This window comes from Nyctereutes procyonoides, unplaced genomic scaffold (genome assembly GCF_905146905.1).
Source record: "Nyctereutes procyonoides isolate TBG_1078 unplaced genomic scaffold, NYPRO_anot_genome, whole genome shotgun sequence".
NCBI lineage: Eukaryota > Metazoa > Chordata > Mammalia > Carnivora > Canidae > Nyctereutes > Nyctereutes procyonoides.
Window position 1 is genome coordinate 1,019,581 of NW_026575158.1, and position 23,849 is coordinate 1,043,429.

Here is a 23,849-nt window from a genome sequence, read left to right on the forward strand (position 1 = left end):
AATATTTGGAGGATTTTTTTCCTCTCTCTTTCTCAAGTACCATGCTCTACCTTTTTTTATTTTCTGTTAGTGGGTAAGCTTATCTTACAAGCATGTTTTATCCCAAGGGAAAAAAAAAGATGTATTCTACCTTTCTCACTAAATGTCCTTTCACAAAGACCAAATCAATGTATGTTTTCCAGCAGTTATGGCACATTCTTGTTTTTACTGCTGGACAGATTTTGGTTGGAGTCTTTGAATTCTTATCTCCAGCCTGTTTACTGAATTTGCAGTTAGCTTTCCCAGGATTAAACTATCTTTCACTTTCAGAGATAGGTGCTATTAACCAGAGTTTCTTTCTTCAAAATGCTGCTCCATGGTCATTGGTTGTAGGAGCAACAACCAAAATGAATGTATAATGAATGCATAATTTGCTTTTAAAAGATTATCTTTCATTAGGTAATGCTTGTGCTCAAAAAAAAAAAAAAAAAAAAGAGAAGTACAACAGCATAAAGAGCCAATCCATCCCCATTCCTTACCCCCCCCCCCCCCCCCATCTAGCATGCAGTTCTCCTTTCCAGAGATCACCACTGAAAGCAGGTCTGGTATATTCGGATAGATACCAAAGTCTGAAATTATTGTACATAATTTTATAGGTAGTGATTCACTTGAAAGAACAGTTCTAAATACCAACATTTACCATTTATTGGGCACACACCATGTCTCAGGTGTTTTGCATACAGTGTTTTACTTAATAGAAAAAAAAAGTGAATGAGCGCAAGATTGCTCCTCAGATATATGCCAGGTTTAGTTTGGTTTGGGTATGATTTGTTAAAATTTGTTAATATCTCAAGCGTCTCTATTTTTGAGTAGAGATAACTGAGATTTGGCATGATAACAGAAATAGTAACTGGTGGGTTGGGGTTTCAGGGAGGGTATATGGGGGTGTAGACTCGCTGGTTTAGACAATGCTGAATGGCTTCCCTTAAAACCGCAAACTTGGTGATGGTCAAGGATTTTTTTTTTCTTTTCATTTTTTTTTTTTTTTTTATTGCATTTGTCCCTGTTTCAGAATTACTTCCCCATTGTTAACACTCTAGGAGGTGAAGGAGCGGCTCTTGGTGAAACAAAGAAAAGACCCCCTGGCTCCCTCCTGTGCCCTTCCAGTTGGATAGGCCTTGGATAGACGGTCTACATGACTGCCAACAACTGCAACTGAAGTGATTTTTGTTTTGCAATAGAGTGTAATAGTTACTATAGTCGAGGTAGTCATCACTCTACCTCCTGTCCCACAGGCTTCTTTGCCCGCATTTGATCAAAGACAAGAATGGGAATGTGGACTAGCGCAGGGTGGAGTTCCAGGAGAGTTTCTTCCAAGTCGGGAAGTGGTAAGGAAGAGGTTAAAGAGGACCAGGAGGGTTTTGAAGTCTTTGGCTGGGAGGTTCCATTTGGAGAAAGGTGCAGGGGGGCCGGGGGGGGGGCGGCGGGAGGAACCAGGCGAGGTCCCACGGTTTGGATTTCGGGTCGCGAGCACGCGCGTCCTCAGCTGCGGGCGCAGTCGGGCGCCGCGGCTCGGGCAGGGCAACGGCCGCGAGCGGCACCGCGGGACGGGCGTGGGGGCCTGGAGCGGAGCGCGGAGAGGGCTGCGCGGCCCCTTTAAGTGTTCGCGGGCCGGCGAGGAGGGGCAGGCCCCCGGGAGCGGCGGGGGCGGTGGGGACCCGCAGGCCCGCGAGCCCGAGGAGCGGCGGCGTGAGAGCCCGCAGGTCGGGGCTGCTCGGCGGAGCTCGGGCGGGCGAGCCGGGCGGTCGGCGCTCCCCCGCTCCCCGCGCCCCGCGCCCCGCGCCCCGCGCCCCCGCAGCAGCCTCCTCCGCCCGCTCCGCCCGCTCCGCCCCGCGCTGTCGGGGCCGCCCTCGGAAGTTCGCGCGGCGCCGTCCCGGCCGCCGAGACTCCGGGGCGCCCGGGCGAGGGACCCGGGGCGATGGTGAGCGCCGCGCGGCGCTGGGGGCCCCGGGGGGGCGCGCGTCTGCCCGCGCAGCGGCCGCTGGCCCCCGTGCCCTCCGCGTCCCGCCGGTGATGGGAGCAGGGGCCGGCCCGGGCCACCGCCGTCGCCGCACCCGCTCGTCCGGCCGCCGCGCGCCCAGGCGCCCAGGCGCACCCCCAGCCCCCGAGCCGCCGGCGCCCCTCGGCCGCCTCCCTCGCCGCCGCCGGGGGCCAGCCGCGGACCGCGCCGGACCGTAGCCGGAGCCGCGCTCGGGCGCTCCCGACTCGGGCCTCACGCCCCAAGCTCGCCGCCGCCGCGCCTGCCCTCGCCGCGCCTGCCCTCGCCGCGGCGCTCGGGCTCGCCGTGGGGCGCGCGCCGGGAGGCTCGGCGGGGCCCGCGGGCAGGAAGCCGCGCGGCTGCTCGTCCGCTCGGCCCTTTGTTGTGCGCCCTGCGCGGCTCCTGGAAGTGGCCGAGCCCGGAGCCCCGAGCCCCGGAGCCCCGAGCCCCGGAGCCCCGAGCCCCGGAGCCCCGGAGCCCCGAGCCCCGGAGCGCCACCCCGGAATTCCTGGTCTGCGAAGGGCTCGGAGGCGCTGACAAGCGTCCGGAAAGGCCGACCAGCAATCGCCCTGAAAACTCTTGGCGGATTGACCCACGTTGCTTATATTAAGCCTTTGTGTGCGGTGTGTGCGGCGTGTGGCTTCCTAAACTCGGGGACCCCATCTCTGCTCCCTCCTCTTGGCATGAGACTGTACGCAGGACCCACCCGAGGACAATGATCGCGGAGCCTGCTCACTTTTACCTCTTTGGATTACTATGTCTCTGCTCAGGTAACGGCGCGTCCCGCGTCCCTTTATCCCCCGGCATCTCCCCTGCACGCCCCCTTCCCACTTTCCCGAGTCAGACCCCGAACTGCATTTCGGCGACCTCTCTCCCTTCTGAAGGCCGGAGGGGTTCGAGCCCCGGCGGGGTTTTAAGCCGGAAGGGTCGTTCTTAGTTTGCACTTGGGGTCGGCTCTTTGCCCCCATCCCCCGAGACCCCCGAGCCTCGGCGCGGACCTCGGCCTTTTGCCAAGTTCAGGGCCCGCCCTGGCCGCTCTGGGCGCTCGCAGGGTCTGAGCTCCTGGGGCGCGGGGCGGCCGGGGGGGGGGGGGGCGACCTCAGGATCCTTCATCCTCTCTTCCCCCGGAGAGGGAGATGTGCGCCCCGGGAACTTGGGGCCCAGACACCCGCCAGGGTTCCGAACCCGGTCGCCCAGTTCGCCCCCTCCTCTTCCCAGTACAAGGGATTATTAGTAGTTGTTTTATGTAACCAAAGTCTGTAATTAAATTCGATGCTGAAGAAACTTCAGGAAATAACTCCTCCTTACGGTGGGATATCAGCTAGCCCCTCTGCCTGGCTGGATTTAGAAGGAACACAGGCAGTTCCAAGTATCTGAAGGGGAACAGTCAGTTGCCGGGGAATCTTCCTTGGCAAGGGAAAAGCAGAAGGCTGAATTTAGGATTTTGGCGATTAATTACACGGTGGTACTGAGTTTCTCCATATGAAGTGTTGGAAGGATGCTGCGATGAGGTCCTTCTGACACTTAAAATAGTTTTCTTCACGTTCCCTAAGAAACTTTTGCTAAGGGTGAGCCACGACTCAACTTTTCTTTCTTCCCTCTTGGTAGATTCTGGTTTCAATCAAGGCTCCAGTTTCAGGCCTTAACACACACACACACACACACACACACACACACACAATACACCTCAGGGGATTTTTTTTTTTTTTATAGTTGAATACCGAGCTTCAAGTTGCATCAGGGCCTGTAACTTTGAGTCACTCAATTTTCATGATTATGAAACAGTTTTGAAAGGTGGGTTTTTGCTTTTCGCGGTCCATGGCTGTGGTTTATATTTTGACCAAGGATTCTACTTAATGAAATCCGAAAAAGAGAAAAATGCACATCAGCTAAGTGATAGCAGATCCCTAAAAGAATTAGCCCACTGCATATGCTTCCTGACTAACAGGAGCAGTTGCAGCTAAACTAAGAACTTCATTAAATTGTTATTCCTTTGAAGACAACAGAAAACTGAAGTTTTTATATATTTCACAGTGAATAGATGAATAGATTAAACCCACTCTTAGGGATTGCCTCTCCTTACTTCCAGCTTCCCTTTTCTGTAATGTAGTTTTGTTTTTTTTTTTTTTTTTGAATTTTTTCCCCTTAGTTTGCAGATCTGAAGGACTGAATAGGTTCCCCACCCCCACGGCCAGCCGTGGATGCAAATCAAAAACATTAGGACCTGATCTCTCTATTTGTCTCTCTTTGCTGTGTCTCCCCCTAGTTTAATTTACAGCTTCAGATACCTTTGAGATTTTTGTTGATTCACCTTCTCAGTTAAAGTTTATTCACGTGTGTAAAGTGAAGTGTCAGTGTGATAAATGACTGGAGGGGCAGATTCCTGAAGATAGAGGGATTAATGATCTTTAGTCACTGTTTGAGCTGAGTTTGTGTATGTTGGGACGTTTTATCACGTCTGTAGATTAAAGATAGGGTCACACTAATAGGGTATCACTGAAGGCTGGTCGCGTCAGTGTGCAAATTCTGTCTTGGGGAAATATCGGGGGGCTGCGGGTGTGGGGGTGTGTGTACCATCCTTTCAGATTTAATAATTTGATTAATTAGTATCTGAGGTTTGTAATTTAAACAGATAGGAAGCATTTCTAATCTTAAAGCTTAACTGATGTCAGGCTTTGCTGTTTCTAATTTAGTTTTCCATTTAAGTCACAGATGACGTTTAATAAGCCTGAATTTTCCCCACAGGAGTGTCTGTCTGCTTCTTTCACCAGGTTGCAGGTCAGAGGCATCTTTGGGAAGTGCTTTCTCCTCTTTAACCTGAAGCTCTTTTTCATTCCTCTGATGACTTTCACTCCTGCTATCACTTGGACTAGGACTAGGACTAGGATTTGGGAGGCCAAATTGCTGGGCTGCTGGGGTGATTTCCTGACAGTGTGCTGTTCTAAAGCCACACTATTGATTTGAATAAAACTTCACAGAACTCAGATAAGTGACTAGAGTTGGGTGTGCTCAAGACACCTGGGCAGGGAATGAATGAAGTTCTTGAAAGATTGTGTTTCATATCTTGCCTCAAGCCTAAGATCACAGTCTATCACTTGTTAATGGAGTGTATTTAAGAGAAATGCGGTGAGCTTAAATAAATCAAAGTGTACTGAGGGGCAAGGTGCCTTCAACAAGATTTAACCTGTAAAAGTATCTATTGGTTGTCAGTTCTTTTTTTTTCTTTCTTTTTCTTCTTTTTTTTTTTTTTAACTTGGATGCCAACCTAACAACGTTTTATAGTTTTCTTCAAAAAAGACTAAAAACCATTTTGATGTGTTGCTGTCATACTTAACATCAAATATTCTGTTTGAGTTTGCTTTCTGTAGCCTTTTATTTATCAATCAAATGCCACAACTGTTTTTATTTTAGAAAACAGATTTTGGAAAAAAATGAGTACTCAGAAATTCATTTTTTAAGGTAAACGTCCCTAGTGAGTTTATATATCTGCGTGTTCTTTTCTGTGGATAGCTAGACTTTTGGTGAGTGGAGCCGTTGGGGTAGCACTGAAGAAAAAGAATCTGTGCAATCTCTCAGGGACTGATTCTAAACATTCTTCCCTGGTTGACTTCCTCTTCTCAACTCCATTTTCTAAAACCCGATTTTAAGGAGAAAAAGTAATTGACCTTCAGTTCAAATTTAGGATGAGATCTCAATTTCACATAAAGCAAAAATATGCAGTGCTATCTTTCTTCCTCCTTCCTTTTTTTTCTTTTGATGTGTGCGTGGGGGATCTTTTTCTCTTGGGAAGAGGGATGCTTTTTAGATAAGTTTCACTATGCAGAGCCACTCATCTGGGTTTCTGGTCTTTCGTCATCCAAGACCTCTGCACAAGATTTGTTGGTGAGTCTGACAATTTCTTATTAGTTTGTTTGTTTGTTTATTTATTTATTTTGATTTATTAATTTATTTATTCATGAGAAACACAGAGAGAGGCAGAGACAGAGGCAGAGGGAGAAGCAGGCTTCATGCAGGGAGCCTGACATAGGACTTGATCCCAGGTCTCCAGGGTCACGCCCTGGGCCGAAGGTGGCGCTAAACCGCCGAGCCACCAGGGCTGCCCCTCTTATTAGTTTTTTTTAAATAAACTTTTTGGCATTTAAATATACTTACCTGAAAACTGTGACATCTTTTAAGATATCCTTATTTCTTGGTGATGAGCTCTCTAACACGTAAGATACTTATGGTTAAAATCTAGAACAGAAAGTTTACCTGAAGTTTTCCCTTTGACAAATGAAATATTCTTGTGTGAGTTAAGCTGTTACAAAATGATATTTCAAACCTACAGTGACGGTTGTTTGTTTATTTGACGTTGAGCAGATATCTAAAATTAAAAATGCTGGTACCGGGGATGGGATGAGGAAGAAATGTAGAATCGCAGCTTGTTGGTGAAGATCATAAATAGTTGAGTCTTCTTGTGTCATTTGTGTTGGTAAAAGATACTAAGGTAATGCTCATGTTGATTTCTGGACCTTTTAAGAATGTTTACTTCTTTATAACAGCCTTGGCAGGCTTGGTTTCTTATAGAAGAATAGAATCAAAGTTGTTATTCAACTTAAAATTAGATCTAAGATAGTCTGTGAGAATAAATTAAGAAATTTGGTAATAAGGAAGGGAAAAAAAAGTGAAACAGAAGCAGAAGTCAAGAGAAGTGTAGTGGAAATAGATCCAGAATTAAACTAGTTTTAAACTATTAGGAAGAGGTGGAGTGGGAACAGAGAGAGCAGCCATGTCTAACCACACCCTCTGACCATATACATTATAAAAAGCAAATCTGAAAAGTAGATTTCTGAAAACCGATGTCTGTGTGTACATTCTATATTTAGCAACTATATAAATAACTAGATACCTTGTATTTTTAAAACCAAAAGCAGTTCGAAATATTTAAATCTTTAAGTTCATAGAATAGTTTTCTTAAGCTATGTCTAACAAAACTTTAGAATATTGACTACCTTGATTTATATAAAGGAGGGAAAAAGTGGGTAATTGACTTCTGTATCATAACATTTTTGGTTAGAGGAGATCAGTAAAGTAAAAGAAGAAAATCATTAAAAAATGATATGAAATTTGCATTTTGGGGTACCATAAGAAACTCTACAATGTCTACTTCTGTTGCTCTGAAGACATGTTGTCATTTATTGAGCAATCATCTTTATCCTATTAATGCATATAGGAACCTTATGACATAAGTACTGTTAGTGATAAAGTATTACTTTATCCTTATTTTATAGTTGTAGAAACTACATCACTGAGAGGTTAGGAGAAGTGGAAGAGCAGGGATTTGAAACAAGCTAATTCCAAAACTCTTAACCACCATGTACTTTCTCAGGTGAAAGAAAAGAAACATTTTAAAAAGAAAGATTATGGTTATATATATATATATATATATATATATATATATATATATATATATAAATGTTAAAACTCATCCAAAAAAAAAATCCACCTAAACAAGACTGTGGTTTGAACACTTGAAAATCTGGAAGGGGGCATTTTTTTCCTGCCATTAAGTAAATGGTCTTTAAATTTTTAGATCACCAGGCAAGACAATCAGTTCTTTACATTGAACCGATTCACATCTAGCCTTTATCAGGTCTGCATTTGTCCAGCATGCTTAAAAGAAGTGACTGAACAGAAGTCCAAAGACTGACTGCTGGTGATGCAGAAGCACACAGATTCCAAGCTGTATTTTGGAAAATGAATGCCATTCTCATTCAGGCACATTGGAAAGATTTTGCTCCGAGTCCCAAGGCAAATAATTGGCACTCGTCAAGGAAGAGCCTGTGGAGAGACAATCATTTCCCCTGGGGTTGCTCTTCCCCTCTATGTTGGGCATGAGCTGGCAGTCATTTAGTAGTAGATGAGCCTTCTGCTTGACTGCTGTTCACAGATGACTCACTTCATGGTTACTGATCATGGAAGGGTTGAGCATTAATACCTGGTTGATCAGCTGGTTGGAAACTGCTTATGCATAGCCAATAAAGTTGCCATCCTGTGGAGATCAAAAGACCACCTCCTCTCTTTACAATTCTGGATTAGCATGGTTTCTTTTTCCCCTTCTCCCTCCATCTTCAGTCCTTTCCTTCAATCTTGCTGTTGAAGAGGAAGAAAAAAGATTATCTCTAGTGTACAGGGAGATAACTTTGATCTTCACTTCCTTGGCTTTCTCTCGCTCTCTGCTCTTTTCTTAATTTTTTTTTTTTTTTTTTTAACCATCCAAAAGGCTATTTCTAACACTGGAAGGTGTCATGTTGCTTGCTTCATGGGAGAGCTCAGTCTCATTTCCCTTCAGCCAAAACAGGCTGCTACAGATTCCCTTACTTCTGAGATTTTACTTGGCTTCCAAACATCTTATGACAATGTTGTTCCACACATAAAACAATATTTTGAACAGCTTGACTGTGCATAGCTTTCTGATTTCATTCAATGAGAGAAGTACCTCTGCAGTGTTCACAGCTGTCCATGGCTTGGAGCCGAAAATGCGTATTTGCTTATTTTATTTAATTAATTCATTTTGTTATTTAGAGGAGAATGTATGGAAGGTAACAATTGTTGAAAATGTTCTTTAGCTACTAGTTTGATGCAGAATAACCTATAGCCTTAATGCCTGTCACCTCGTTTGACACTTAAATGAAGCCTTAAAAGCACCTTCAAAGGCTACAAGCAAATGTCAACAGAGCAGTGTGGTTCTGTTAAGTGGGAGAATGTTCTTTTTATGTCACGTGATTGATTTGTATGCAGCATATAAGGATGAGTAGACTTTGATTCCTAAAAACACCATGAATTTGGGGGATCTAGTTTTTAGTTATTAGTCTTTTTTACTGGAAAAAATATATTTTAAGATTTTATTTATTCATAAGAGAGAGGCAGAGACATAGGCAGCGGGAGAATCAGGCTGCCTGCAAGGAGCCTGATGCGGGAATTGATCCCAGGACTCTGGGATCATGACCTGAGCCAAAGGCAGATGCTCAACCACTGAGCCACCCAGGTGCCCTGAAAAAAATATGTTTTTTAAAGCACTTCTGTCAGTATAGCAGCTGATGGTTACACTTTCTCAAAAAGCTCTTTTGATTGGATTTCAGAAAGTATCAAGTTCAAAGTATGGGCTACCTCTGCCTGTGTTTAGTTCATCTGTACATGGCCTGAGAACCAAAGACAGCTCATCCACAGTCAGCCATGGCAGGAGCTTGGTGTCCTTGGAACTTTCCCCTAAAATTATCTGCAAGAGGTTCTACCTGAGACTATTAGACCCAGTCTGTATCTCTAACACTGTAGATTCTTGTTTCCCTATCTATTCTTCTTTTAATGCCAGGAAAAGTATTTTTAGAGAAATGAAATTGTCACATGTGACCAGTTAGGACTTTAAAAATCATTTTAGGTAAATGTCATCTCTTGATTTAACTTAAAATTTCAATAAGCATAACAATACAATGTTTATATGACCATACAGTTCTTTGCAGCATATTATGTATGGTCATAATTTTTGCACGATTATAGAAAGATACATCAACTTGGTAAACTCATTCCTGGATTTTAGCAGAAGAGGAAACAGAGGTCCTTTTACAGTTACTCCCCTCTGATGTGACTGAGGTCCTTATATGTTATTAGCAACCCCAGGTAGAGTTTGAAATGAAAATGGGGCCAGAGAATCAGGCCACACATATCTCTTTCAAGATCATTTGGCTTCGGGATGCCTGGGTGGCTTAGTGGTTGAGCATCTGTCTTTGGCTCAGGTTGTGATCCCAGGGTCCTGGGATCAAGTCCTGCGTCGGCTCCCCACATTAGAGCCTGCTTCTCCCTCTGCCTGTGTCACTGTCTCTGTCTCCCTCTGTGCCTCTCATGGATAAATAAATAAAATCTTTAACAAAAGAAAGGATCATTTGGCATCATATGGTGCGAGTGAGATATGCTCAGTCCTATAACTTGATCTCCAAATATAAATAACCTGCATACTAATTATATTTTTTGTTTTAACTTGCAGTGTCTTTTCCACTTTTCCAGTGATGTTGCTGACCCTTAGTTTGGCTACAAGTGTCTGCCTGCAATCTCTTTCCTACATGAGGAATTATAAAATATATACTGTTTTTAGTTTCAGAGACCTAAAGTGGATTTTGTTTACTCAGGCTTGCTTTAAAAGGCAGTCTTTATTACTCTGAAACTTCACTACAATGGGGCTTACTCACATAACAAAGTGAGTTAAGGCACATTTGTATGTGTTAACTGCACACCTCTGGGTAGCTTTAAGTGACTTGAGTTGGGGGAAGTAATTTTAGTGTCTCCAGACCTTTCAATTAACAGGTTGTCTGAACAAAGTAAACTGACTTGTACATGCTGTGGAAGATGAATTCATTGGTTTTTCCCCCTCATATTTGAAGAGAAGTGAAAATTTCCTTAGCAGTCTGATACCAAGTTTAGAATTAGAAGTTTTTAAATTCGTGAACTTAATAATATATTGCCTAAACATGTAGAAGGAAAATAGGAGCGAGTCAGAGCCTTCACCTGTGTACTATCCAAAGGGGGGGGGGTCATCCTGTGATAGCATTGTCACTATTAGTCTCAGTGAATTAGAGTGGAATAAATGCAGCATGAGGGCAGCTTTAAGTGAGGGTTAGTGTGGCCAGAGGGAAAACGAAATTCATTGCATCCTTTGGTCTTTTCTCCTATTATTGGCCATTCATTCTGAGGAGCTCATCATTTCCTAGGATTTCATATTCAAAATTATCCTTTTACCATTTTCCATTTGACATATTTAACATGTTTAAATATACACAATTATTAAGTATATGTATGTGTACGTATATATACTTAATATACACACACATATATATATATATATCCTGATAAAAATAATTAATTAGATGATGAATTGATGCAGTATAGGCCCAATTGCATACCCTAACTGAAGGACTAGGAATCAATTAAACTTTTTTTTAAATTTTTATTTATTTATGATAGTTACACAGAGAGAGAGAGAGGCAGAGACATAGGCAGAGGGAGAAGCAGGCTCCATGCACCGGGAGCCTGACGTGGGATTCGATCCCGGGTCTCCAGGATCGCGCCCTGGGCCAAAGGCAGGCGCTAAACCACTGCGCCACCCAGGGTTCCCTAGGAATCAATTAAAATAATAATTGTAAAGCCTAAAATTTATAGTGTTTACTGTATGCCCACAGCAAAGTGTTTAACATGCCTTATCTTATTTAATATCGCATTAGGAATGAAGGCATTGCCATCATCCCCCCTGTTTACCAATATGGAAAATGAAGTTAGAAAAGTTGGTGTCTTGACTGGTCAGTCAGCTCATTCAGTAGAGTGAGGATTTGAAACCAACAAGTCTGATCCCAGATTTTTTGTTGTTTACCATTTTACAGACACGCTGCACTCTTCCCTTCAAAGGAATATGATTGTAGATGAAACTGTCAAATGTATATATGACTATCAAATTCTTGTGTGTGTGTGATGCTTTCCGTGATGCAGAATTGTGGTAGATTGTGCTGCCAAGCTGTTTTAGTTCCTTTTTAGATTTCAGATTTTTCTGGTCTCTGTGATGATCTGTTCCTCCCTTCTGCTTGTCACATGATAACCCATAACAAAGAATGCATCCTGGTATGATACAGCACAGAATATAGAAACATATAGGTCCAGCCCCATAGCATGGTTTGTGGAATTCAGTGCTTTTCTGTTTGTGGAGTACATTTGAAGTAGTAAAAAAAACAAGTAGGTTTTGTGATAGCTCAGTTGTCTAAGTGAATAAAAGTCTCCTTATACATAGGAAAAAACCTCACTATCATTGGGATTTAACTTCTCCTGGGAACATGTTGAATTTTTGTTTTTTGAGTTTGAAAATAGATGGTTTACTTGGTGATAAGTTGTTACAGATAATAAATTAATACAGATAATAAAAACGCATTAAGCAGAAGCTTAATTAGAATTTGCAATTACTGTTCTTTTAAAGGTATGTCCGTCTCAGATGACAAATTTTATAAAAAACAAAGAATGCAACATTGGTTAACATGATCCCTGTGAATGAAACCTGCTAGTCTGTATTATCTATCAAAAACTGTACTGTAATCAGTAGCTTTTCAGAAGTAATATAGTTGGTTTTTAAAATGTTACTCTTTTGCTTTTTCTTACTCCTTTAAATACATATGTTTGACTAAGATTGTTCTATATGATTTCTAAGGTATGGTTTTCTCAGTTGAACTCACCGACTTCCAGAGTTATTTCCAAAAGCGTAGATGAGAGGTACATCTGTACTCTTTGTTATTTCCATAGATTGTTACTTTACATAAGGCTTAAGAGAAGATTGAAGCTGTTGCTGGTTCCTTACACAGTACCGCTAATCAAAATGGTATCATATTTCAAAATCTTCCTTTATATGGGAGTTGGGGTCTCTCAGCCTTAAGGTTTTACTCTTTGTCTGAAAATATACTTCATAACAAATTTATTTCTCTGTATTCATTGCCTTGCAGTTAGCCATTCATTTGTGTTTGATAATACTATTTGTTTATTATTAATGGGGCTTAATAACATGGTTTAATCCTTTTGATGACAATCAAAAATTTTTATTAACTAGCTGTCAACTTTTGGTGCCATTAGATGTTTTAAAGAATGTGTTAGATGTACCTGATATTGTATAAGGGCTTTTCATAAAAGATCCTGGTTGTGAACATGTAGATAGGAAAGTGAATGTCGTATCATGTCAGTGAATTGTTAGCAGCATATGAATGAAGGATGTTTGATGTGAGAAAAGGGAGAAATAGAAATGCCTTTTGGGAACCAATAGATCAAGGGGATTTACTAGGTCAGGAAAAACTCTATGGAATGAGTAGATTCCCAGAGTTGAGAGAAAGAATGGGATATCTTGTTAGGTGAAGGGAAGTATTTGAGAGGTGCATCCAGGAGTGTGATCTGAGATACTGACAATCTATTTCAAGAAGTAAATTTTACATAATTTTCGATTTTCGCTTATGATGTCATATTTTGCTATTCAGTAATTCTGTACATTTGTTTCATTTATTTAATCTTAGTAGACAACAGATTATTAAAAAAGAAAGCTTATTCCTTGTACTTGAGAAATTGATGATGAATGATTGATTGCCATATAGATAATTTAATAGAGGCATGTGTGACTGCTCTGGGGGCCTATGTTTAGACCACCAAAGCTTCTGCCATGTGAAGAAGTGATATAAAATAAATGTAAATATGATGATTGAATTCTTGATTAGACATGGGGGGTTTTGGGGGCATTTTCTTTGGGGTATGGGTAGCCATGGACTGATGAATAGATTTAGTTATAATACTGTATTATTATCATTAATCTGTCAGAGAATCGATAGAACATTAACAATCTCTCTTTGCCTATGCCCTGTCTGCAGTACCCAGAATATATAGTCTTTATCCTACTCTAGTTACTTTCTGTGACAGGACCTACGTCCCCATAGTATAGAAGATTCTATTTATAATTTTTATGAACACTTTTTTCATATTAAGCTGAAGCCCAGCTTTATTTCGTGTCTTCCTGGCCCTAGTTTTTACCCTCCAAAGCTGTCCATGGTGAATCTAATTTAGTTTCTACATGAAACTGTTTCAATATTTGAAGACAGTTGTGTTCTTTCTAAATCTGCTGTTCTCCAGGTATAGTTTCTTCCAATTTTCCTCATTTGCTGAAGAGTCGTTTCCCTTGGTTGTGTTGTTTTTGTTATTACTGTTTTTATTAATGATTTTGTTCCTGTCCTAAAGTGCAACGTGAAGTTTGAGGATCCTACCTTTTTTTGTAGTTAAAAACGTGGATAGGCCTTTAACTTTTTCCCACTTTTCTAATCTTTCATTTTATCTAAAAGGTTCTCTCAGTATTCTGGGATGTAATGCTTTTCTGGATCAAGAGATTTAAAATGTATTAAGAAACTAGATACTTACCTCTCCACCTTGATTTCCCACTGAACCAACTTAAAATTGTTCTTCCTGGTCTGAAGTCACAATTCTTGGCGGGGAAGAAAAACAAAATAAAATTTGTGAGATTCTGTTTTTTCTTCTCTGATAATATTTTGTGGTGGCTGAAAACAAATGTCTACACAGGGCTTGTAAGGAAGGACCCAAGTTAGGTCTAAGGGGGATGATTGGCTGGATGTTCCCATGGCGAAATAGAGCCCAATATAGATAGACTTCCAGAGTTTTCAAGAAGGCATAAATCCATATTTTTAGGTAAAATATTGTAACTGATACATGAGAGCAATTGAGACTGTTAATGACAATAATACATCTCAACCCCCCATGTGACCCTACAGGTCAGCAGTTTGTGGCTACAGTATTTACATCATCCACCCCACTTAGAACTGACCTGCCTGTAGCTGCTCGTTCCTACTCTAAATACAGAAGTATACATACCTTCACTTTCTGTTATCTTTAGTGTTTTAGAAGCTTTAACTTTTCTGATGTTTGGCCTTCCTTACTATATTGTGACTAGTTAAATGGTTAAATAATTGCTTATTTATTTAACCAAAAGCTTCTGCCTATATTAAGAGCTATTTACAGTTTACAAATTGTATTTGTTGAACCAGTCAGAGTGATTAGTTTGACTGTTTGTGTTTATTCTTTTGTCCTAAAGCTAACAAACAAAGAAAACAAACCGACGAGTCCTTTGATGAGCTAAGAGTCCCTGATGAACTGAATAAATATATTCTTGACTAAGAATTATCAACACAGACAGTAAAGGTTTACTGATTGCTATTAAGAGGCACACCACTGCACTGCATTTGAATTACAGGTTGAGAAAATACAGGAAGGGAATTTGAAGAAATAAATTAAGAAAATTTAGGCTGTGGTTGAATTGCAAAGGAGCCTTCAACTTTTGCAAGAACTTATTGCAGGATGCTTTTGAAAATCTAGTTTCCCTTATTTGTTTTGTTTTTGTTTGTAGATCATTAGCTATTTGACAGGAATATCATCAGGAGAGAAGCTTAATCTAAAGGGTCAGTAATCATTACCAAGTTGAAAATGATCAGAAATGAAAATGAAACATCTCTGAAATAATTTGTTAATATAAAATGTTATTTAGTTCACAAAATATTGATTTATACACAGTTCTTGAGAGCATATCTAGCACTTCTGTGAGGAAATCTTGTGCATAATTCATAAATGTTTCTAAAATAACATTTGGAGGATTTCTTTAGGCAATGGTATAATTTGCTCAGGTGTTCAAGATATACTGCAAAGCTAAACATCTATGAAGAAACTTTTGTGGACTCTTTAAAAAAAAAAAAACCTGATCATTTCTCACCAAATCTAAGTAAAGTGTTCCTTTACGTGGAGATTTCTATTTTTCATTATGTTTTACTATAAAGTACGTGGGATTTCTTCCTTCTTCAAACGGCTCATCCGGTGGGAAGACTATGGCAGAGTCCCATTGGGGATCATTAGGAGTATTACTCCTGTTAGACATCTATCAGGGGCCGCCCTCCTCATGCTAAATTCTGGAGCCACAGCTCGCAAATAATACAAGATGCTCACAGGCACAAGGCAGGGAATAGCGTCTGAGTGGGAGAAGGTCAAGGCACGGGCAGGGGAAGAGGTCAGAAGCAGTAATGTGCCCTGAGCAAGGAATGCTGATTCATTTGTAGCTGGAAACCGTCAGCAGCAGTTAGTTCATTGTCCATAGGAGACATGTTTAAAGATGAGCATTATTTGATGCTCTGACAAAATGGCTTGTCAATAATAGATTCTTCATCACCTCCAAGGGTAGCCGTGATTTCCGTGTTTATATGGAAATTATTCCTATGGTTGATAACTGCAGCCTTTAGAAGAACGTAATGAGAATATAGTAATTAATTAGCCTAAGTCTGGTTGATCTTTATTGCCCTGGACCATAACTCTAATTTCATTTCCCTACTTCCTTCCACATAAAGACTCTTTCTTCCTTCTTTGTGAACCACAGAAATGTTATGTTTGAGTTATTTTCTCACAGGGAAGTACTTTGTGTTTAAGATGTATTGGTATTATTGATGTGATCATATTGTACATCTGTCTAATGAGGGTTTCCTGCCTGTGAGCCAGCTTCAGCCAGGTGAATACCCTCCCAAGTCCTCTGGCTTTTTTTTTTTTTTTTTTAGATTTTATTTATTTATTCATAGAGACACGGGGCGGGGGGGCAGAGACACAGAAGCAGGCTTCTGTGGGACTCAACGTGGGACTCAATCCTGGGGTCTCCAGGATCACACCCTGGGCTGCAGGCAGTGCTAAACCGCTGAGCCACTTGGGCTGCCCTCCTCTGGCTTTTCTAGATGCTTTCCCGCTCTTAGGGAATGCTCTTTCTAGGGCCATACCTTTTTCTCCTTCTTCCTCTTCTGCTTTCCATTCCAATTCCTGTTTCCCCTGATGAATCAATATAGATGTCTCTTCCTCCAGAAAGCCTTAGCTACTCCTCCCACCCACCTATATAGATTTGATGTTTTCCATATATTTTTCTCTAGCACCCTATGAAAGAGTATATGATCTTGAGGGCAATCATGCTGTATTGCATTTACTTGTCTAGATATCCTTTCCAACCATGAGAGTATATGTCTAATTAAGTATCACAACTAGCACATTCAGTGAATTAATAAGTGATTCAGGACTTAAATTAATTTGCTTTGACAGGAGTTTTAAAAGGGATTACTACTCCCTCTTATTCTTGGGTAAAGTTTTATTCTAGAAACAGAGAAGGGAACAATTGGAAAGAAGAAAAACCAGAATTACCAAATACCACAAATCCTCATCCCTCTGTTTACTTAATTTTTTTTTTTTTCTGGAACAACTTGTGGTAGAAATGTTGTAAAGCACCAAATTTGAAAGTAATTGAAAGGGGGGGGGTGCTCCCAATAGCTATGTATTTACTGGATCCTACAAAATAGGTTGCATAGGACTTTGAGTGTCTACCTTTGTTTGAAGTTTATAGATTTTCCTATGATTTTTCTGTGGACTAACTGTACTATGACAAGTGAAAAAACATGACTTGGATTTAGACATGGTTGTTGCTGGCTTTGAATCTGCCACTACCTTGCTTTTTTACCATGCTAGAGTGAGTTGGTTTCTTCATCTCTAAAAGTTCAGAAATTAAAACAGTTGATACTTAGACCACATTCAGAATTTTAGTTCTGTAGTTTTTAACGCAGGAATAGTACAATGAACTGGAATATTTATCAGTGAGTTTTTTCTAGTCATTACATCTCTCAGTAGCATGTAGTGATTGCAGGGGTCTAGGCTTCAGAGTTAAAATACCTGGCCTCACTGCTGACCATCCATGTCACTTTAGCAGGTTATACATCTCACTTTTTGGTTGCCTTATCAGTAAAATAGAAATAATTTTGATAGCTGTTCATAGGGATGCTATGAAGGTTAATTAAGCTAATATTTGTGAAATATTTAAAAGGGTATTTAACATGTTCTAATGTCTATTGAAGTGTGAATTATTGTTTTTATTATTATATTGCTGATAAGTAGTCTTTTATTTAAGATTATTTATTTATTTATTTATTCATGAGAGAGAGAGAGAGTCAGAGACACAGGCAGAGGGAGAAGCAAGCTTCCTGTGGGAGTCAGGACTCAATCCAGGAACTCCAGGATCATGCCCTGGGCCAAAGGTAGGAGCTAAACCACTGAGCCACCCAGGGATCCCCTGATGAGTAGTCTTTATCAAGATTTTTTTTTTCTTTTAAAGAAACTACTTTGTGATAGTTGCTTGGTATAGACCCTGAGTTACAACCCCTAAACATAACAGTTATCCCTACGGAGAATTCAGACTTTAAGACCTCTTGCCAGAGATTTAAAAAGCAACAAACAAACAAAAGCAGAAAAAGCGTGAATGTTCTTAAGAGAAAATTCAGGGTTAATTTGACAGGTTGGAGACAGATTTCTGGGCAGATTGCCATGTCAGTGTGATAGCCATTTCTGTCTGAATAAAGCAAGATATTATTGTTTATGCTGTACAAAAATGCCAACAATTAGAGGTTATAGCTGATTGTTCCACCCCCCCCCACACACACACACTCTTAAAAAAATGTTAATGCCTCTAAGAGGATTAAGAGATTTGCAATTTACTGTGAATTATTTTAATCAGATTATAGGTCCTCTTTTACTTGGAGTTCAGCTTTTAGCGCTTGGGGAATGGAAGTTTTCATTTGGCCAGCCGGATGGTGACACATTGGGAAGTGCCAAGGATGGAGAATGGTGAGGCCATTGGGATCCTGGAGTAATACCGGGCCCAGCCAGGGAGAGTGGAACTGGCAGAGGAGGCAGAGAAGTACCTGTAACGAACTCCACATGTTAAAAATGTTCTCTGAATCTAGAAATATTGTATCTAGCTCCCTTCTTTATATTAAAGTTCTTCAGGAAACCAAAAAATCAAATTAGAAACATCACTGTTACGGTACAGAGAACCTGATTTTTAGGGCACCTGTATGGCTCAAATAATGAATCTTTGGCTCAGGTCATGATCTCTAGGTCCTGGGTTCGAGCCCCGCATGGGGCTCCTGGCTCAGCAGGGTGTCTACTTCTTCCTCTGCCTCTCCTCTTGGTATGATCACCAGCTCTTTTTTTTTTTTTTTTTTTTTTTTTTTTTTTTATGATCACCAGCTCTTTTAAGACATACCTGGGACTTATTGTCTTCAGGAATAGCAAGACATGCAGACTTGGTAATGACTGTCATGAAGATTTTACTCACAAATCCAAGAAACAGTAGACACAGGGCACCATGCAAGACCACGCAGAGAAGCAGCAGGGTTGGGTGGGAGGCAGAAGGAGGGAGAGGATGGCTTGGGCAAAGCCTTTCATTGTGGTTTTCATGGGAAAGCAGGAGTGAGGCAGGGTATAAAAGCCAAAAAGATTTAAGATTGGACAGTTTCAATAATTTCAGCAGGCTGTGAGCTACAGGAAAGTTCCTAGTTGTCCGTTGCTTGGACTTGGGGTGGTAAGAGCCAGACGGAAGAAGTGCCTCAGTGTGTGGACTCTGGATAGATTGATTTGTATTTGAGGGTTGTGCTCTTCAGTGAGTGTTTGCCATCACCAAGAATTGACTAGCCCTGGGAGAGGCAGGTCCTCCCTGTCAGCAAGGCCCCAGATGCCAGGGCATCAATAATACAAGAAGATAAGAAAGTATATACATTAGTTAAGTATGTTAATGGTTATATCACTTAGGGTTTTTAAGCCTAGGTTTCTTCATCTGTGAATTGGAGATTAGTACTAATGCCTGCCTTGAAGAATTTTGAGATCAAAATGGAAAAAGACATTATTTTTCTTAGAAGAAATATTTAATAAGTGGTAGAAGTTCAAAGCCCAAAAATGATATTGAAATGAACTCAGAATTCAAAGCAATACTGAGATTCTGAGATTGTGTGTGTGTGTGTGTGTGTGTGTGTGTGGTTTAATAAGATGAGATGAAATTGTGTGTCTGTTGATGGAGACAAGTTATAAATGACAGTACTTCTTAGATTATTCACTAGAAATATCATTTGCATATAGAATTTATACTTCCAAATCTTAATACACAAAAATCTTAGGGATTTTATTTCATTTTATCTCTTCATATGAGAATGTATTTTCTGGGAAAGCAGCAGAATATTGGAGCAGCAGTAGCTAATGCTAATTAAGTACTAATTAATAGCACTAGTATCAGAAGAACTTTGGTGAGGGTAGGGAAAGTTGTAGACTCAAAGTTTCATGGCCAGAGGAGCAGTCTATTTAGTAATATTGCTATTAGTTTGAGTGTGGCACATCTGCCTTTATACTGTTCTCTATATTTAATCCCAGGCCAGTGGTCCAGTATGTCTTTCACTGCTGCTTCCTTGCCATGTGCTCCTGGTCACTTACTATTTTTATTTTTTCTTCCTTACTCTCAGGCTCTCTTAAAGGCACTGCAAACTCTTACCAAAGCACTGTGTCAGCTTCACTATTATTAATTAGTGTCCATTATTATTTAAATTCTGCTTTTTATAATAGTCTCACATCTCTGAGGGATGACCCATGTCTGTTTTACAGAATTAAGTATCGTCAGTAGTTAGCACTCACATAACACTTTGTGGGTACTCAGTAAGTATTTGTTGAGTGAACAGTCAAAACAGATCATTTTAACATTCTAAAAAACTAAAGTGTATCTTATGAAAAAATAATAAATCTTCCGACAAAAGAAAGATAAATGAGACTGTATTATCTAATATTTTAATTCTCTCTTATGTTTATTTTTTCCATAAATGTAATAGTAAAAAACTTACATTGTTTAGGTTTGCCTTGAATATTGTTAGGGGAGAGAGATTTAAATGTTTGTTTCTTTTAGGAACAGTTAAACATAGTTACAGTGGGTAAGATCTATAATGGAGGTTGTAGAGAAACATCTAGAGAATTCAAGAACTTTGGGTTATTAAAAAAAGAAACTTAGAAAAAGTTCCTTCTTACTGAAACTCATTCATAGGAAGATGGGCATAAAACATATTTTAGGCATGAAACATACCATGTAATGTTCTCCTATTTTTTAAGATATTTACCATTCAAAATAACTTCTCCTGGGCACCTGCCATTCGTGAGAAATTTGTAGGCACTGCTGATATGTGAAGATGAATTTAGTTACGGTCCCTACATACAAAGTTCACATTGTCTGATAGTTGAGGATATTTATATGATATTTGCATAATATAATTTCACATATATGTATAGATATGCAAGAAGGAAAAATGTACTTCCTACCAAAGTCAGGCAATGTTTGAAGAATAATCGAAGTAAATACTGAAGATATCCTTTCCTCTGCTTGTTTGCCACCAGATGAAACAGAAGAAACCCACATGTATAGGCAAAGAGAAAAGAAATTGTGTGGGATACTGAGGAACCAGAAATTGTTTGGAATTGTTAACTTATTGGGTACCTGTGAGGATAAACCTGTGAACAGAATATAAAAGTTCTCCTCTTCCATACTCACTATAATGAAGTTCATTATGTGGCAAAGGAAAACCAGGGAAGTTTTTTTAGGTAGGGAAAAACTCTGGTGGGTTAGAAAGATCGCTCAAGCAATGGTGCAGATGATGGGTTGAATAGGCAGGGATACCACAGACAATGAGAAAACTTAGAAGACTATCAATAAAAGGGACAGATGATGTAGAAATACAGTGGTGGTAGAGATAAAACAAAGGGAAAGTTACAGAGTTTGGGGATGGTAGAACGAATACATAGACTTGTTGCAGGATGGAGGGTCCATGAGCTTCAGGAATTTCGATAATAATGGAGGAACAATATGTGTAGAGGAAATGCTGTGACTTGTCCTTTGATAGGTTGAGTTTATGATGTCAGTGTGTTGTCCACATGAGCATTCTTCAGTGCCTGAAATGCTGAAAAATTCCATGTGGATTCAAAGAGAATTATTTAGAGATAAAATGTCAGGAGAAATTTCTCCAGTGAGAGTCTTGAGGTTTGTAAAGTAGGAGACAGAGGGCAGGCAGGTCCTAAAATGAGTTCACCTTGCCTGTTTTTGTTATTATTACTATTTAGATTACAATAATACAAGCCTGTACCTAAGATTAGAGGCATGTGTTATTAAAGAAGGGAGAATTAAAGGAAATGGCTATTTCTGAGTCAGTTTTAGCTGCATCCACCTCAATTTTGAACATGCTTACACCTTGATAAGTTCATTACAATTTCAATATGTACTGTTGATTTAGAAAAAAATGTGGGGTCTGGAGTAGATTCAAGTTATGATTCAATTCTACTAATATCTGCAGAGTAATCACTACATAACATTATTTGGGATAAACACTGGAAATGTAAAAACAAAAATGATTCGGACAAAAGCCCTAGGCCAGAGGACCTGAGTTGCATGAATGCTGATTTGATCTCAGGTAAGTTTTGATCTTTGGAATTATAAGCTTTTCTACTGCTGGATTAAAGTGTTGATTTGTTATCATTGTACATAGGCTCAAAGAGACTTTCTGTAAACAAATGTGGCAAAAACAGGTTATGAGGAAGGATGTTTAAGGGCAGGTCTATAATTAGGTAATTGAAGAAATTTTAGGCTCATGGAATCTCCAAGTAGGAAGGAAACAAAGTCATCTGGCCCAATGTATACTAAGACAGTAATTTATTTATGTTCACATATTAAGGCCTTAATGTGTTCCTCCTCTTATTTCGCAGGAGACACCAGCCCCTTACTCCAGCAATGCTAAATGACTTGCTCATTTTCAACTTCTCTTGGTCATCTTTCAAAATGCTGTTTTTTCCTCCTACTCATCTGCCTAATTTGTACACAGATGTCCTGCCTATCCCCTCCATCCCATCACCCAGTTCTTCAGGTCCAGATGAATTGGCCCCTCTATGCACTACTATAATGGTGTTGTATATGCCTTTACTTTACATTGTGCTGTATCATTTGTGTGTTTGTTTACTTATTCAAGGCTTGGAATGGATCAGGTACTGTGCTAGGTACCAAACAAAATCAAAACAACTGAACGTGGTTTTTTGGGTTTGATTGTTTGTTTGGTCCCTTATATAATTACATGCTCTTAGAGAAACGATCAAACTTTTTTCTAAACATACTTTTTTTTTTTTAATTTTATTTTTATGATAGTCACAGAGAGAGAGAGAGAGAGAGAGAGAGAGAGGCAGAGACACAGGCAGAGTGAGAAGCAGGCTCCATGCACCGGGAGCCCGATGTGGGATTCGATCCCGGGTCTCCAGGATCGCGCCCTGGGCCAAAGGCAGGCGCCAAACCGCTGCGCCACCCAGGGATCCCCTAAACATACTTTTTAAACAAACTCACAGTGATGTTGAGGAACAAAATTAAAACTATTCCCTACCTTCTCCAAAACAAAAATGTGAGATGGCCATTCCTTTATTTTGGCAAAGTTGGAATGAGGGAAGGAGAAGACCTTGTATCAATCAGTGTTTCTTAAGCTTGGCACAAATGACATTTTGGGCCAGATGATTCTTTCTTTTTTGGAGATTGTCTTGTGCCTCGTAGGATGTTTAGCAGCCTCCTTGGCCTGTATCACTAAATGTCAATAGCATCCCCCCTAGTTCAGACATGCAAAAATGTCTCCAGATATTGCCACGGCTCTTAGAGGATATTGCCTCAAGTTGAGAACCACTGCTTCATACCTACATGAACTTCTCACAAAGAGTCCACCTGGGGATCCCTGGGTGGTGCAGCGGTTTGGCGCCTGCCTTTGGCCCCAGGGCGTGAACCTGGAGACCCCGGATCGAATCCCACATAAGGCTCCCAGTGCCTGCCGTGGAGCCTGCTTCTCCCTCTGCCTGTGTCTCTGCCTCTCTCTCTCTCTCTCTCTCTCTCTCTCTCTCTCTCTCTCTCTCTATCATTTAAAAAAAAAAAAAAAGAGTCCACCTGGCCAAACTAGATTAATATCTTTTTATGTATTAACCTGTTTCTATACACAATACACATAGAAACATATGTTTGTGCCCACACACATAGTGTTTTTTCTCTATTACGAAAAACTATTTTAGGTATTTAGTGAACAAACAACAACTTGTCATCCTGCCAATATGCATTTATGAAGTAATGAAGCTTGAAAGGTGTGTGTCTGTGTGTGTGTATATTATTGGCTCAATTGAGCATATTCTGTATTGATTTTCACTGAAAGTGGGTTTTATTAATAAGTCAAGAAAGTCATTTCTTACAGACTAAATTTCCTAGTGGGAATTGGTCAAGTCCTCTTCTGTGGGGATGATACACTATAAGAAAAATAAATGGGCTGATGTGGTAGTGATTTGTGGGGAGGACTTGCATTAGATAGAATAGTGAGGGAAAGATTTGAAGGGGAGACAT

The 23,849-nt window shown here is 40.5% G+C and overlaps 2 protein-coding genes across 2 annotated transcripts in view; one reads left to right on the forward strand and one right to left on the reverse strand.

Annotated features, from left to right (window-relative positions):
• Window positions 1-1,379: 1,379 nt before the first annotated feature.
• Window positions 1,380-2,680, reverse strand: LOC129502337 (collagen alpha-1(I) chain-like). The gene is made up of 2 exons (XM_055313848.1): window positions 2,668-2,680; window positions 1,380-2,419 (listed from the first exon to the last, which is right to left on the reverse strand). Exons 1-2 carry the CDS (start codon window positions 2,678-2,680, stop codon window positions 1,380-1,382), a joined length of 1,053 nt encoding a protein of 350 aa, XP_055169823.1.
• Window positions 2,562-23,849, forward strand: part of ROBO1 (roundabout guidance receptor 1) — a 409,328-nt gene continuing 388,040 nt past the window's right edge. Inside the window, exon 1 of the mRNA XM_055313849.1 lies at window positions 2,562-2,787. Within this exon, the coding sequence (XP_055169824.1) occupies window positions 2,733-2,787 (55 nt within the window). The 5' untranslated portion in view covers window positions 2,562-2,732. The remainder of the gene's footprint in view (window positions 2,788-23,849) is intronic.